Here is a 12,160-nt window from a genome sequence, read left to right on the forward strand (position 1 = left end):
CTTCATTTTCTGTTCCTTCCAGTAGTTCCTTAAATACTCTTTCCACGTCTTCAAAACCTCTTTCTCCTCCCATTTGATTTCCCCTGAAACATCCACCACCTTAGTCAACATTTCTTTAGGTTTCGTCTTGTTCCTTATCACCCCATAAAAAATCTTCTTATTTCCTTTGAAGTTTGATTTCAGTTTTTCTTCAAAATCCTTCCATGTCCTCCTCCTTTGCCTCCTTCATCATCTTTGCTGATGCCCTTGCAAGTCTCTTCCATTTATCCCTCTTTTCATTTGACCTATCCTTAAAACCATTCTCGCCAAGCTTTATTTTTGTTTTTAACTGCTTCAGCAATTCTTTCATTCCACCAAGGGGTCTCTTTATCCCTTCTTTTACCTGAAGTTCGTCCACATGTTTCTTCTGCAGCTTTGGACTATAGCATTCTTGAAATTTGTCCATTCCTCCTCTCCTGTTTTTGACCTCCTCCTTGGGTATCGTTCCTCTAATGTTATTTACAAACTCCTCTCTAACTTTCGTATCTTTTAACTTCCATGTCTTGATTCTTGTTAGTCTTTTGCATGTATCCTTTCCAAACCTCATTCTTTGAAAATCAGCTACCACCAGCCTGTGATCTCCTCCCATACTTTCACTGGTATAACTTTTAACATCTGCCATGTATGGCTGCAGGCATTTCCTCACTAATATATAATCTATTAAACTTGGCTGTTCACCATTCCAATTGTATCTTGTGTATTTGTGGCTATCCCTTTTCTTGTTTCCAGGTGTTCCCTATCACTATATCATTCCTTAAAACAAAAATCCAGTAAATTTTCTCCTTCTAAATTCCTTGTTCCTACTCCATAACATCCCATTACCTCTTCATATCCTTGTCTAAACTTACCCACTTGTGCGTTAAAATCCCCAATTATTATTGTTCTCTCTTCTTTTACTTGTCTTTTCCAGATCCTCTTCAAACTCTCTCTTCTCATCGTCCGTGCATCCTGTTTGTGGTGCGTATACCTGTATTATGTCCATTATCTCCCCCTCCATTCTGACCGTAACCTTAATAATTCTTTCACTTACCACATCCACTTTCATCACTCTGCTTGTCATCTTTTTGTCCATGACTATAGCTACTCCATTTCTTCTTCCAATTTCTCCTCCAGACCACCAAATCCTGTATCCCTGTCCCACTTCTCTACTTCCACTACCTTTCCACTTTGTTTCACTGATTCCCATTATATGTTTATTCTTCTTCTCTTCATCATCTCTACTACCTCTTCTAACTTGTTCCTAAGCGTCACAACATTTATTGTACCAAATCTTAACCTTAAACAATTGCCGGGTCGTTGCCGTAAATTTCCATCCTTTCCGAGGCTGTTCTTATTTTTGAAAGCAAGTTTTATCCACTACCGGCTTGCTAGACCTGACGTAGCTTCACCAGAGCCCCGTTAGCCGTCTCTTTGAGCCGTTGCCCGTCCCTCACGACGAGGACGAGGGGTTGGACTTAGAGGGACTGTATATCGTGTTAAAATACAAACCTGATTAGTCAGTATCAATTTTTTATAGATTTGTGCAAAAAATTAAAAACATAATAACCATTATAAAATATAATAAAGCATATACTTTGATAAGCACTAGTTTGATAAATGTCGGGTTTTCACTGATAACTTGCTATACATATATAGTAAATATGAGCTGAGGGATCAAACAGGTAAACAGTCCAATGAAAAAGAGTTCAAATAAACATTAAATCAAGGTGAAGGAAATGAATGACCTTTCAGGAAATATAACTGTCCATGCAGACAATTCAATAATCTTTTTTTAATACATTAAATTGCCGTTAAAATTACAATTTTTGAAACTGTCTTTTAAAAAATTCATGAAATAAAAAGAAAGTTATAAACAAAACAAATTGTAACATTACACACAATTCATTGCTTGTTACCTATTTTTTACATTTTTGTGTGATACAGTAATAATAAAGAAACCGTTATAGAAAGATACTATCACTAAAACCACCATTCACTACATAAATTCGTAAATAAAAATTAAATGTTTGTTTGCAAATACATTCCCAACATCAAAAGCCAGAATTGAACTCAATGGCATAGAAGCTTAAAATATCTTTTTGAAGCAGCACAGCTGACCGCAAGTTGTAGAAAAATATATAAATCTAAACCATAAAGCCGTGAAAACGTTATGAAATACCAAAACATGGGAATATAAGAAATGTCAATATGTAAGGAATACAAATGTGAGTTGTACAAAATCCAATGAGAGTTTGTGCTCAATATGTAACAAATTCTCAGTATGTGAACCTACCAAAATAAAACCTCACAATGGGAAAATGATCAAATGTATCAGTCCTACCACTTGAAACAAAAACCAAACAAGATTAGGTGCAAATCACAAACAAAGCTAACACACAAAAATATGGGACTAGAAAATAATGCGTACAATATTTATTCTGATATTGAATTGTTGGATAATGTGAAGTTGTTGGGTGTTTGTTTGGGTGGATGATCATTTAACATGGGGACCCCACATTGATCACCTATCAGCTAAGCTCTCCAGGATTGTTTACCTCTTAAGACGTCTCACGTGTTGTGTGCACACTGATTACCTCAGAACGGCATATTTTGCTTTCTTTCAATCAGTGCTCAGATATGGCCTTATTCTATGGGGAAACTGCAGTAGGATATCAGAAATTTTTACTATACAAAAAAAAGCCATTAGAATTATTGCACGTTGTCAACCATTAGCTCACTGTAAACCAATTTTTATTGCAAATAAAATTCAAACAATATTTAACTTATATATATTTGATATTGTGCTCTACATACTCAAACATCCTGAACCTCTGAAGACATACAGTGACAGACATATGTATAACACCAGAAATAAAGAAAGTGTATCCATAGAATTTTATAGACTAAACAAAACTATTAATAGTCACACAGTTATTGCTTTGAAAGTATACAACTTTTTAAGACCACTTATCTTGAAATATAGTTTTAATGAATTTAAACAAAAATTGTATTCCTGGCTTTTAGTCAATCCATTTTATTCATTGAAAGAATTTTTTGACTGTAGAACTGTTAGTTTCTAGACATAACCTATTTAGTTTAATGATTAGATTTTAAATGTTAATGTCATGGTTTTTTATTTATACAAACTATATTAAAAAATTTATCAATGTTATATAATTCTGTTGTTGTAATTTCTGAGGCTGTGTTTTACTTGTTGTTGTTATTTGTTTATTTGTTACATACCTGTTTTAATTTGTTATTTATTTATTTATATTTTAAAATAATTTAAATTGTGGCGTGACTGTTTTGGCAACTTCATGTTTTGGGTACTGAATTTTCCTTGTCTGGACTTATGCTAATTTATATATTTTATACATGACTTGTGTCGATGCTCGTGTAAGCTCTATGACAATAAACTAATTCTTATTCTTATTCTTATTCTTATTCTTACTGATAAGGAACTGAATGGTTGGTAGTGAATATAGAGAAAGATGTATCAATTCCAAATGCCCATTGGATGTGCATCGCCCTGTGTTGTGCTGGGTAGTTTTGTACCGAATTCAATATAAAACTTTTTGCAGTAATGTCAAACTTAGTAATTGCTAGTAGTTTAGTCTTCATTTGTTAATTTGTAAAGCTTCTTAACCATATGTTGTAGAGTTTCATGCCCGAAGAAGAGAGCGGATACTACAACTCAAAATACTGTATTTCTATTTTTTTTCTTTGCTGCGGTGAAAACACTGCGTCATACATATTTGACAGTTGTGAGTTTTTAATTCAGTAACAATATTGTGTTGAATTACAAGCAAAATTGCAAGAAAACAGTAACAGGTTTCCCTGAACTCTGTTGTAGGTAGTGCAAGATCATCAGAATTCAGCAACTCGTGCTACATCAGCAAGAGAACATCAGTGAGGTGATTGACATTATTTTCATTCTCACTCAAAGTTTACTTAAGAGTGTCAATATTAGGGTAAGGGGTTTGATAAGAGACGTGCAATTAAGTGTGATATTTTTGTTAAACTTCATTTCAGAAGTCATTACACTTAAATTTTATTGCCTTCAATATTTCCGTACCCAACATGATGCACTTGTCCCATTTTGTGTGTTTCACTTTGGAAGAGATTCTGTGGGATCCCCTCTTGACATATGTGTTTTGTGAGAAATTCACACAAGTGTTTGTAGTATGATACAGAACGTCATTCAGCATGTGTTAATAATACATTTTTTTAATATTTTTATAGGGAGTACACTTTCTGAATAACACTCGTATTTAGGTAAAGTGATTATTTTAATAAAGTTGTTTTAATATCTTACAAATGTGCTGAAAATTGGGTTACACTATGAATTTTACAGCAGATTTAGGGATAACTATGACACATATGTTTAGGTGGCATTCCCGTGTAGAAACAAGTGTATCTGAGCAGGGAGAGGTGGTACCCCTGAGTCAGCTGGCCACATGACACTCGCCCTCCCTGCGCTCGACGCACCCTCGCCAGCGCAACCCTCTTTACGATTGACCTGAAGTGTCCACGAGCCATCACGTGCCCTGAGTAATGCTGTGATGTTACCTCAGGAGATACAGCAGCCATTACATATCTTCAGCTTACCATGACTTGCACTCTCGTGTCTTGACTTGCACTCTCATGTTGTGACTTGCATTCTCAACTTGTAACATGTCATATAAATATCTACAACGTGAATGTATGCTTGACAAGTTCTTAACTAGAGATAGCCCTGTTTGGATTGTCATCTCTCCAGCAAAAGGCAAAATGTTTTTCAAATAAACCAACTTATTCCAAAGAGAATCTCATGATCTCATTTCAAACAAGTTTAGGTATTACATTATATTTTTGTAAAAACGATTGCCATTTACTAATACTAATTTTTTATACCCTTCCATTTTGGCCACCATTAGAAGAACTGGTCCATCTGACGATCGATTTATTCAGTAGAGGAGATTTCTTTGTCGAAAATAAGCCAAATTGTTCGTCATAAAGTTCAAAATTGGCTATCAGTTTTTGAACCATAAAGAAGTAAACATTTCTACAAATTTGTTTATTCTGTAATTTTCTCATTGCCATGATAGTTTACCCATAAGAGTAATGTAAAAATGTTAGAATTTTACCTTTACATTTAATTTTGATCGTCCGATTCCAAAATCAGTAGAGTTCTTCCGTGTACCATTAGGAACCTTTCCATCAAAAGTTATTACCTGGACAGAGCCCTCAATAACTGCCATCTACAACCAAAATGATGTTTTTTTATATTTTCTTGATAAAGATTTTTAAAAATACATAATAATCGCAGGTGCATACTTTTTTATAATTCTTACATGACCTAAAATCAGGTATCTGTTTAAAAGTGAAATGACTAAGGTTAAATACCATTAAAGAAAAACTAATAATACAAAGAAACTTTTACCATGTGGCAGTGCTTCTCAAATGAACATACTAGACTTTTCAAACAGTACAATCAGTCGTAGGATAGACAACATAGCATAAAACATTAGATATCAGCTGTTTTTACTTTTATCCTTGGTTATAAAACCCTCTAGAGGTTTCATAATTAAGGCTTTTATTCTAAAAGGTAAGGAGATAGCACTGTAGTTGAACGAGATTATACCAACAAAGATTTATTAACAACAACACCTATGTTGAAGTATTTAATTTTGTGAACAAATCAAGAGATCTACCACAGGCCATCTGTTTAATATTTTAGATAACTTTATGAGTCTGCGTTGACTGGAAAAATATGTGTTGGAATATGTACTGATAGTGGCAGTAGAATGGCGGGTCACATAAAGGGGCTTCAAGCTCTCGTTCGAGCTAAAGTGACCAGTGCTACCTGGATCACTTGCATGGTCCATAGAGAAACATTGTTAGCTGAACATCTTAGTATGGAACTGCACGATATACTCAAAATTGTGAATCGACCACATTAAAAACTGCCCTTCAGGCATTAAAAGTTTTCAGGGCAAAAAGGCAAGATATTTTGATGAAATCAGTAACATTGATTGCATAGTGCCAAGTTTTATATTATTTATTAAAAAACGTGTTTCAATATGAGATTTGTATTATGGTTTTAAAATAAAATGCATACAGGCAAAAATGTTACCAATGTGAATTAATTATAATGTGAATTATAAAGTAACAATACTTCATTGTTTTTCTTGATCAACGCTATTTAGGTGATATGATGGGCATGAGTGGGGGGGGGGTTAAGTAAGAAAGAATTAAGAGAGGGTAGGGTGCCTAAATGGAGCCTTGAGTCTGAAAAGTTTGAGGAACACTACTGTATGGTAGTTGCCTGTAACAGCCTCTAACCCCTGTACATTGTTAGCGTGGGTTTATGTACATCTGGGTCTATTGACCAACTCACCAGTTCAACTAAAATTCACATGTAAATAAAAATTATAGCTTTGTGTTTTTCCGGTGACAGTAAAATATTGCTACTATAGTACCAAGTGTAATAAATATGTTATTTTCAATGTTCAATCTATTAAGATAAGAAAATGTTCATCAATGTAAATAAACGATTTCAATGATTATTATGTCTTTTGTGTTTTATTTATTCTTCCACAATCACATAAAGTGTTTCACATCCTCAGAATTAGCAGTTTTCTCTCCTTAATTAATTACTCTCCAAACAGTAAATAATGAGCAGAATAGATTTATTTGACAACTAAAAGTTGGATTTAGAGAAGCTATTTTGACAAGTTAAGAAGGGGTATTGAAACAACACTCCAGCTTTATCCCATTACAATAATTTTAGACTTCAAAACACTTCTGTACTCTTATTATGGTTGTAAAAATATCAAAAAACTAAAAAGCGTTTGAATGCTCATTAATTTTATCTTTTTGAAATGAAATGTCTCTTATATTCTGCAATTCTACAACTGAAAGTAAGGTCATGAAACTGTTTGAAGTTTATTGTTGTTCAGAGACTAAAATCAAGGTGATCACCAGTTTTTGGAATGCTCCTAGATAGAGGGAAACCTGGGCCGATCATGTGGACAATATATGTACTAGAGTGGCCTCAGCAGAGCCGCAGCTAAAGAGGGGGGGGGGGGGCAGAGGGGTCGTTTGCCCCAGGTGGCATAATTGTAGGGGCGGTAAAATTATAGAAGGTCGAGTCGTAGCATTTCAACCACTGTTTACGCATAACTTAGTCTACGCGCGAAGCACTTTACTGTCGGTTCAAAAATACAGATACCCGTGTTTGAATATTAATCACAAAATAACTAGTAAAACTAATTTCGGGAATTAATTTAAATTTATATTGTTTATTTTTGCATTTATACATATAAAACCAATTATTTACGAATAATAAATACAGTACCAGTTATGTCAGAAACGATGTTTGGTAGTACCGACTTAATTACAAAATTTAAAGTTTCATAAGTCAGAAACTTGAGATCCCCCAATTAAGACCAAATTTTCACACAAGATAGGTACAAATTTACTGTTTTTGTATGTAATTCTGCACGTATATTAAAACTTTTGTTATTAAATTACGATTTTAACTTTTACTCTTGACCGAGCGCGGCGGTTCAAAATAGTCTACTTTGATTACATTAAATGGAGCTCTTAAAGTTATTATCCTGGGCTTGTAATTTTGTAAAGCGCTATTTCAAACGTTTTTAGCACAGAGTTCAAGGTTTTGTTAATTTACCGCAGCCGGCGTCTGTTCATTTTGAAGGTACAAACCGCCAGACTACCGCAGCAACACTGCCCTTGGCAATAAAAATTAGACAAAAAAATCCCTTTTGAAGTTCACTGATTCTCTATCCTGTTAAGATAAGTTTCAAAAGTTATACTCATGTCTTCAAATTCATACAAATTGTTGCTAGTAAATGTAAATGTAAAATATCAAAATGTTATTGTTTGAAGAAACTTTAAATATTTTATACATATTTAGAGTTAAAGAATAAAATTTAACAAAATAATAATTTTGATTTAACTCTGTGTTCCTTTAATTTTTATCCTTAAATATACATTTTAAATTTGACTTAAAATTCAAATTTGTTTTCTTCACAATAAGCTGAGAAACTTCTCATTATAATTAGTCGTAACAGGATGTTTACGCTTGCTTACGCAGTGACAGGATATTCGGAATATGTAAAAGGAGGCGAGCTCTTGCTCTGTATCAGACTTTGCAGCCAAAGCGGGCAGAACTAGCACTCCCTTATGTCTAGTTCAGCTTATGACTGTATTTACCACAGTCATCTCCCTCAGTGACTAGACTTATCGATCTACCCTTGCACCCCAATATCCAGACAGTTACGGTTAATCATGTGCTGCTCCTGGACATTTACAGAATTGTCCTTATCTAAGTGGTATGTTTTACTGTGCCCAGTGTGGGTTAAATCGAAATGTATAGACCAACCAGAAGTGAACCCTCCTGGAGACATGTATGTTGATATATTGTATACTTTTTATTTTTTTAAAGTGATTTGATGGCTCAGCGTTAGTGAAGCCTCACTCGAGGGGCTGGAAAATAAGTATTTCTCTTTATTCGTCTGTATATCTGTCCGCACGATGTCTTGAAAAGTAACTGACCTGTACTCTTGAAATTTTACATGAAAATTCATTTTAATATTAGCAACACTGAGTTCGATTATGGTGTCTGTCACTCCATGAGATGTGGCTGAGGGTTAGCAATTATTTCTACATTGGTCGTATGGGTAACCATGATGGCAAAGAGAAAATAGCAGAATAAATACATTTTCAAACAACTGTGTACAATAATTTGAGATTTTTAGTAAGTGGCATTTGTATCCATAGAGTAAAACGAAAATATAATAGACTGTAATAACAAAAATCGGTAACAGAGTTTTACTTCAACGCACTTTTGCGTTGTAGTACCCTCACTAGTTCACCCAAACTTTTATTATTTGAAGACTGCTGTAAAATCTATTGCAGGCCTACTAGTACAAAAGGGAATCCTTCATGTGGAAAGATATCTCGAGAAATATTTTATCTCTAGACTTTAAAATTTGAAATTACACTTCATTTCTACATAGACAAGAATGGATTGTATGATAGTGCGCGTCCAACCATGGGATTTGGCTGAGGGTCATTGAAGCCTGTCTCTCAGTAAGCTGACACAATTTCTCTTTTCTCTGAAGGGAGGATAAACCAATTTACTGTATGACTATAGTCTATCAGTCCATAAGACATATAAAGACATAATGAGCTATATAGATTTAAAATCTTGTATGCGACGTTAGCGAATCATGTTTTGTGAAGCGTGGGGTGACATACTCTTACCTTGTAATTATACAGTTTTTAGCGATATTAACACCAGTTTTAATGCATTGAAAAATGTAAGTGGTTCTCAAACTGTCGTAGCTAGAGGATATCGGGATAACGAAAGAAACTCAAATAAAAAAATATTTTATAATAAAACTCAACAATCCGTGACCACATTTCGTTTGTTTTCATCTTTCTAATGTTATAAATTGTAACGAATCTTTAAATGTGTTTATAAGCGCTAATTTCGAAAACGACTGAGCCAATTCGGCTAATTCTTTTTTTACAATATTCGTTGGGAGTAGGATAAAGGTTTTTACGGAGAGAAAATCGAAAAGATTTCTGGAATACTTCAGAATTTGGAATAATAATTATAAAGTTTACGAAAAACAATAACAAATTAACTAACAGTAAGCAAACTGAAGCTTAACAAACAGACAGAAATATTTGTTTACACTTAAATTTTAGAAAATACTAACTACACAGTGCTTTTTTCCCCCTTGGGGCAGCCTACTGCCATGCACTTAAGCCTCAGGGCTTTTTGTGCACCCCGGAAACACACCAGTCTACAATTTCAGCCGTTTCACAAACCGCCGAAAACAACCTATCAGGTCCTCCTGGGAAAATTCACCACCCCTGTCCAAACTACCAAAGATGGCATACCGCTCCCTTGCTACTGCGGGGCAATCAAAGAGCAGGTGCTCAGCAGTTTCCTCCTGCTCATTACACTTTCTACAGAGCGGATTCTACTGAAGGATGCCGACTCTGTGAAGATGCTTCCTCAGGTTACCATGCTCCGTAATGAGACCAATAACCTGAGAAGACATTGGTCTATTTAATGAGAGAAGGACCGAAGCCACCCTGGACGTAGGTGACTGTAATACCATTCTACTCATTCTCAAGCCCGGATGCAACCTCCACCTTCTCTCATGCTCCGCGAGAATCCATTTCGAGATAACCCTAAAGGATTCACACCGCAGAACGGTTGAGGGCCCGTCATATTTGTTGCTGAGCCCCGGTTGGCCAGGGCATCAGCTCTTTCGTTCCCAAAAATCCCATCATGACCAGGAACCCAAAAAACGGTCACATTGTTGATTCTGGCAAGGGAGGAAACGGCCTAATAGCAATCCCAAACCAGTTTGGATTTGATCACGCAAGAGTCCAGTGCCATCAGCGCTGCTTGACTGTCCGTGAAAATATTAATCGTCTTGCTCCTATATCGCAGACGAATATTCTCACGAGCACATTCCATAATAGCTGCTGCAACTTCCGCTTGAAAAACTGTCGGATACGGACCCATAGGGACCACCAGCTCCCTACATGGTCTCACTCCCAGAATTCCAGCGCCTGTGCCGCTTTTTGTTTTAGAGCCGTCTGTGAACCATTCGAGCTCCGCTGGTGGAAGAGGTTTCCTTCCCTCTGACCAGTCATCCCTAGAGGATACAACAATTCTAAAGGGTTTTTCAAAGGAAAACTTTCGTGGCATCTGATCAGAAATCAAGTGCAGAGCATCCTCCTGTAGCAGGGTGCTAATTCTGCAGTGCCCACCGCTGCAGCCTGATCAGAGCCCCATCTGTTGAAGACAGTAGGCACTCCTCCTGGCCATAGCCCGAATGACAATGTCCAGGGGGGCGAGGTTAAGACAACACTCCAGAGCCGCGCCTGGCGCACTAGGAAAAGCCCCAGTGATAGCAAGGCAGGCCGTCCTTTGGATACCCGCCAGACGAGCTACCACCGTCTTGGCCTCCGTTTGTAGCCACCAGACCACAGCTCCGTACATTAGTGCAGGTCTGACCACGGAAACATAAAGCCAGTACAAGAGCCTCAGGTTCAGTCCCCAGGGCCCACCTATCACACGCCTGCATTGCATTAGAGACCATTTCTCCCTGGCAATGACCCTTTCTAGATGAGGTCCCCAGTTTAGAACCCTATCTAGGATCACGCCCAGTTACTTGACCTCAGACTTCAGCTCAATGGAAGAGCCTTTGAATAGAAAGGGACCAATTCCCTCCATCTGTCGCCTCCTGGTAAAGGCAACCACAGCAGCCTTGTTGGGGTTGACAGTGAGGCCACCCTGATCGCACCAATTTCCCACCATGTTCAGAGCAGCATTGGTTAGTTCCGTGATTGTTGTGTTGAACTTGCCACTGCCAGTCACAAGAATCACAATATCATGTGCGTACCCCTGTGCAAAGACACCGCTGCTATTCAAAGAATTAAGCAGGTCGTCCACAACCAGGTTCCACAGAAGAGGAGAGAGGACAGCGCCCTGCGGACAGCCCCTCATAGTCTTCGCACTAACACTTGCTCCCATGATGCAGGGCCGAGTCGCATGACCTTCCTGGAGTGTAGGCATGCTGGTTAGGATGTAGAGGTCGCTTCAAAAGAGATCCCTCCCAAACAAACCTGGCAACCATTTTCTCCATGGTTTTAGAAAAGTAAGACAGGCATATCGGCCTGAAAAACTTCGGCCGATCCATGCCAGCCCTCCCCTGCTTCGGTATGAACACTACTCTGGACACTCTCCAGGATAGTGGAATGTACCTGAGAGCCACGGAGGCTCTGAACAGTCTGCACAGCTGGGGAAGGAGAATATCCAACCCCCGCTGCAAGCAAACTGGTCTCACCCAGTCACCCCCAGGAGCTTTGTAAGGACTCAAAGATTTGATCGCCCATTCAATCCTTCTGAAGGTCACAATACGGTGTGCCAGACTCCACTGCAAATGAGTGGCGCGGCCCGCATGTCTCCCCTCACTGTCGGGTGGTTGATCACCCTCATGGACAATACAGTCCGGGAAGTGTGTTCCCATCATAACTTTTAGAACTCCTTCCGGTTCAGTAATGTAAACACCTTGATCGTCCTTGAGATTACCAAGCGGCGAAATGCGAT

At 37.4% G+C, this 12,160-nt stretch overlaps 1 protein-coding gene across 1 annotated transcript in view; it reads left to right on the top strand.

Annotated features, from left to right (window-relative positions):
* LOC124367372 (G-protein coupled receptor GRL101-like) overlaps nt 1-6,569 on the top strand; it is an 81,932-nt gene extending 75,363 nt beyond the window's left edge. Inside the window, exons 27-28 of the mRNA XM_046824135.1 lie at nt 3,872-3,932; nt 4,407-6,569. Of these exons, the coding sequence (XP_046680091.1) occupies nt 3,872-3,932; nt 4,407-4,479 (134 nt within the window). The 3' untranslated portion in view covers nt 4,480-6,569. The remainder of the gene's footprint in view (nt 1-3,871; nt 3,933-4,406) is intronic.
* The last annotated feature ends 5,591 nt before the right edge of the window (nt 6,570-12,160 follow it).

This window comes from Homalodisca vitripennis, chromosome 8 (assembly GCF_021130785.1).
Source record: "Homalodisca vitripennis isolate AUS2020 chromosome 8, UT_GWSS_2.1, whole genome shotgun sequence".
NCBI lineage: Eukaryota > Metazoa > Arthropoda > Insecta > Hemiptera > Cicadellidae > Homalodisca > Homalodisca vitripennis.